The 4517-nt window shown below is 43.6% G+C and overlaps 1 protein-coding gene across 2 annotated transcripts in view; it reads right to left on the minus strand.

Moving 5' to 3' along the window:
* Positions 1 to 4517, minus strand: part of Acmsd (aminocarboxymuconate semialdehyde decarboxylase) — a 57797-nt gene that overhangs the window by 37311 nt on the left and 15969 nt on the right. For both annotated transcript variants that reach the window (XM_029563237.1, XM_008832457.2), the window contains 2 exons: positions 3024 to 3073; positions 593 to 829 (listed from right to left, as the gene is read on the minus strand). In XM_029563237.1, the coding sequence (XP_029419097.1) occupies positions 593 to 829; positions 3024 to 3073 (287 nt within the window). The remainder of the gene's footprint in view (positions 1 to 592; positions 830 to 3023; positions 3074 to 4517) is intronic.

The following is a 4517-nucleotide window of genomic DNA, read 5'->3' on the forward strand; positions in this document are numbered from 1 at the left end:
GAAAATTCCCAATGAAGATATGAAATCACAAGAGTAACAAAATTCCAACTTTGTTAAAACACAGACATGTGCAAATGTTTTAAATGAAATGAAACGTAACAGTGGTTACTTATCTTTGGGTGGAACGATTAGGTCCTATTTGTTTTCCTCTTTAGACTTTCATGAATTTCTACAATCTCTTCAAAATTATTTCATATTGCTGAAAAATGTTTCTTCCACAGCAAAAATAAAAATGCATGTTTGTGTATGTGTGTGCATGTGTGTGCATGCGCCCATAATTATGTAAAGTGCCAGCAGTGAAGGTGACATTTAGGCTTCCACATGAAGTGAAAGGGAGAGCCAGAGAGATACAAGAAGAGAGATTTGAGCTGCGTTACCTCAGGGCTGGCCTAGGAAGCATCCCATCATCTCCCTCTATTGCATGGCTCACTCTTCTTTTGGTAGGATTTCTACATCTCGTACTTACATTTATCATATCTGTCACCTGTCCCTGCCTCCAGTGCAGTGGTCATCATTTGATCACTGGCTTGGTGCTTGCCCAGGCTCAGAATTTTGAAGCTATGTGTTGGTTGAGTGACACCTGCATACTCACTGTGTAGACTGGGAAAAGTTCCTGCTGGTTCAGGTCCCACATGTTGATGTGGGAGCCAATCTGGACTCCTGGAAATCCTAGCTCCTTCACACAACGCTCCATCTCCTCAACTGCCAGCTCCGGGGCCTGCATTGGCAACGTTCCCAAGCCTACAAACCTTTGAGGGTGGCTTGCAACAGTGGCAGCTAGGTCGTTGTTTAAAAACTGGCACAGCTCCAAAGTATCCTTAGGTTTGGCCTGGTGGAAACAGGAAAGGTTCTACATCAGTCAAAACTTACTTTGTTAGACATTCACCCTGAACAACATAGATTCTTGGCTGAAAATATTCATCCTCATGATTTTACTCCTTAGAAAACTGAGGCATGGATTGAGAAAAGGTACTTGTCACAGAAGACATAATTTCTGTGAAAGCAAAGAGAATTTCTGGTGTGCTGCTGGTGAATTAAAAGAATGGAAGCCAGAAGCAATTGCTGGGACTGTTATCCTAACTACTGCGCAGGTCCATCATAGTGGAATGAGAATGGGCCACACCAGGGCAGACATTCCTTTCCAACTGGGTCAGACTGGATCCTAAAGCCACCACCACCAGGGCATCTGTCTGTGTCCTTGAGGGATACTAGGCCTGTTTGCACACTGGTCCTGTTCTTACCTGTTCTCCTCCCACCCTTCCTATAGGCTCTGACACTATAAAATGTTGAAGCAGATGGTTCATTTCAGTTCCTGTAACTCTCCCTTCTTCACAGTCATTTATTTATTTATTTATTTATTTATTTATTTATTTATTTATTTTTGGTCTTTTTGAGACAGGGTCTCCCTGTAGCCCCAGGGACAACTTTTGGGAGTCAGTTCTCTCCCCTTATCGGCTCCAGGGGTGAAACCACGTTGTTAGACTTGCATGAGAGACACTTTTTTAAAAATTTAATAACCACATGATTAGAAGAAGCATTTCACTGTAGCTTTAACATAATCAGTAAAAATTTTCAGAGCAAGGATACATTGCTTTCAAAAGTGGCTGTAAATTTTTAGGTTCACAGTTGAATTATTACAGTTATACAATATTGACTCAGTATAAACCCTGTAAGACATAAAATTGAGTGAGTTTTTACCCTTGAAAGAAGATCTCCATTTCACTTTAAAATATGCTGTTTCCTACATTTTTTATTATATATTTAAAAAATTTTTTAGAAATAGATACCTTTAGTTGTCAACTTGACACATTTGGGTAGAGGGGACCTCAATTAGGGAATTGCCTCCATTTGGACTGGCCTGTGGCATTTTCTTGATTGTTGTGTGATGTGGGAGGGCTCAGCCCACTGTGAGCAGTGCCACCCATGGGCAGGTGGTTCTGTATTGAATAAGAAATCAGGTTGAGGGCTGGAGAGATGGCTCAGTGGTTAAGAGCACTGACTGCTCTTACAGAGGACCTGGGTTCAATTCCAGCACCCACAGAGTGACTAACAACTGTCTGTAACTCCAGTCCTGGGTGATTTGACGCTTTCTTCTGACATGCATGCACTTACATACATGCAGGCTATACACTCATATACATTAAAAAAAAGAAAGAAAGCAGGCTGAGCATGGGTAGGGGGAGCAGGCCAGTAAGCAGCGTTCCTCCATGGCCGTGCTTCAGCTCCTGCCTCCAGGTTCCTACCCTGAGTTCCTACCTTGGGCTCCCTTTGTGATGAACTGTGACCCAGGAGAAGTAAGCCAAATAAACCCTTTCCTCCCCAAGTTGGTATTGGTCAGAGTGTTTTGTCACAGCAATAGAGAAGCTAACTAAGATACCTGCTGAGCCATCTCACCTGCCTTTTTTTCTTTTTTTCAACGTCTCACTGCTGGGAATTTGGTACTTTCCTGCTCTCTCAGTTGCCTAGTTAGAGTTGTATCCAAATTAATAAGTTCATCCATATTCAGGTGTTTTGTATGTGTGTATGTGTGTGTGTGTACGTAAATATGTGCATGTGAGTGTGGAGGCCAATGTCATCTTTAGCTATGTAGTGAGTTCTAGGCCATCCTAGGCCATCTTGTCTCAAAAATAAACAAGCAAGCAAACAAAACAAGATGACAGGGCAGGGGATTGATGGGACCAATGTTAAGATTTGAGTCATCTAGCTGGGCATGGTGGCACATGCCTTTAATCCCAGCACTCAGGAGGCAGAAGCAGGTGGATCTCTGGGAGATTGAGGCCAGCCTGGAACTCTAGCAAGTTCCAGGCCAGCTAAGGCAGCAGGGAGACCCTGTCTCAAAAAGACAAAAGAGAGATAGAGATATAAATAGAGATAGAGAAAAAGGTGAGAGAGAGAGAGAGAGAGAGAGAGAAAAGAGAAGAGAAGAGGAGAGGAGAGAAGAAGAGAAGAGATTTGAGTCATCTTCCCACATTGTGGGGAGAGCCGGACTCCACTAAGGAGATGGTTTGAGGTTTTGAACTCACCCAGTAGCTAAACATGATAGGAACCGTGGAAAGAGCCTGCACCGTTACTCCTAGACATGGATGCAAAGAAACGCAAAGCTGTAAGAAGAGCCTTTCTCAGGGTCAAGAGGCTGATAGGCCTCCACCCCATCTTGCTGCCTCTTCTTCTCTGCTCCTCTCAGACCCTCCCCCTTGCCACCCTCAGTTGTTAGAGAGAGACAAATGGACAAAATGAGATCATTCAAGGGAAATGAGCTGTGTCCATTTGCCAAGTATTTCTTCTGCTTTTCTTCTTGGGGAACTTTATTTAGGCAAAGTATTTTCTTCACCATTAAAAAAAATAGCATATGTTAATAGTAAACAAAATAAGTTTCATTGTGACAATTTCATAGATGTATACAATGTATTTTGATTGTATTCACCCCCATTGTACCCTCTCTTGTCCCCTCCCACTCCTGCTGGTCCCCTTTCTCTTCCCAGCTAGCCTCCTTTCTACTTTTAGTTGTTGTTGTTGCTTTTAATCTTCACTTTTTTTTCAGGGTTTTTTCATCATAGATCATACATGACATGCCACTCCCCTTAATTCAGCTCCAAAATTAGCCTGGATGAAGTTTCATGGTCTAGAGGCTCCAGAATGGGATCCTGAGGTTGGTTAGAATCCAGGAGCCAGGAACTCTAAAATCTCTGATCTGCAAAAGAGTCTATCTCCTGGAGTCATGGTAGGGACTAAATAAGTTAATAGTGTTAGAACAGTGTGTGGCGGCAGACAATGCTCAGTGAAGGTGTCTCAAGGACAGTGATGGGATAAACACACACAAAACCAAGAACAAAAACCAAAGGTGATGCATGTATTTCCTCTCTGTCACAATGCTAAGTGACGGTTTCTGGCTCCAGGCAGCCAAGTCTGAGTGTCACTGGTTTCTTCTTGAGAGAATGGGCCCTTGCTCCATTCTTGCTGGAGATCTAGGAAGCATGTTCTTCTCCAGCTCCACTCCACCCCAGTGTACTCTTAGAACCAGGGATGACAAGCTGAGCTCTGTGGAATGGCTTATAGAGCTACTTCAGGCTTTCTGCAAAGCTACATTTGAGTGCTACTTAGATATGTGTTCAGCCATTAATATTGTATGTTATAAGCAATCCCTGGACAGAGGTGTGTGCCACCAGATTCTAACCTTCTAGGCAGCCCTACTCATTTGAGTCTGCCAGAGGGACTCTTTTTTTTGCAGACCTTGAAATAAAATACAATTCTCCCACCTGGGCATGGTGGTACATGCCTGTCATCATCCCAGCACTCTGGAGGTGGACCCAGGAGACCAAGACTTCAAGGTCATTCTCGACTACATATAGTGAGTCCCTGTCTTCAAAAATTCTAAGTAAGGCCAGGCATGGTGGTGCACGCCTTTAATCCCAGCACTTGAGAGGCAGAGGCAGGCAGATCTTTGTGAGTTCGAGGCTAGCCTGTTCTACATAGTGAGTTCCAGGACAGCTGGGGCTACAAGGAGACCCTGTCTCAAA

This window comes from Nannospalax galili, unplaced genomic scaffold, assembly GCF_000622305.1.
Source record: "Nannospalax galili isolate Female #2095 unplaced genomic scaffold, S.galili_v1.0 scaffold995, whole genome shotgun sequence".
NCBI lineage: Eukaryota > Metazoa > Chordata > Mammalia > Rodentia > Spalacidae > Nannospalax > Nannospalax galili.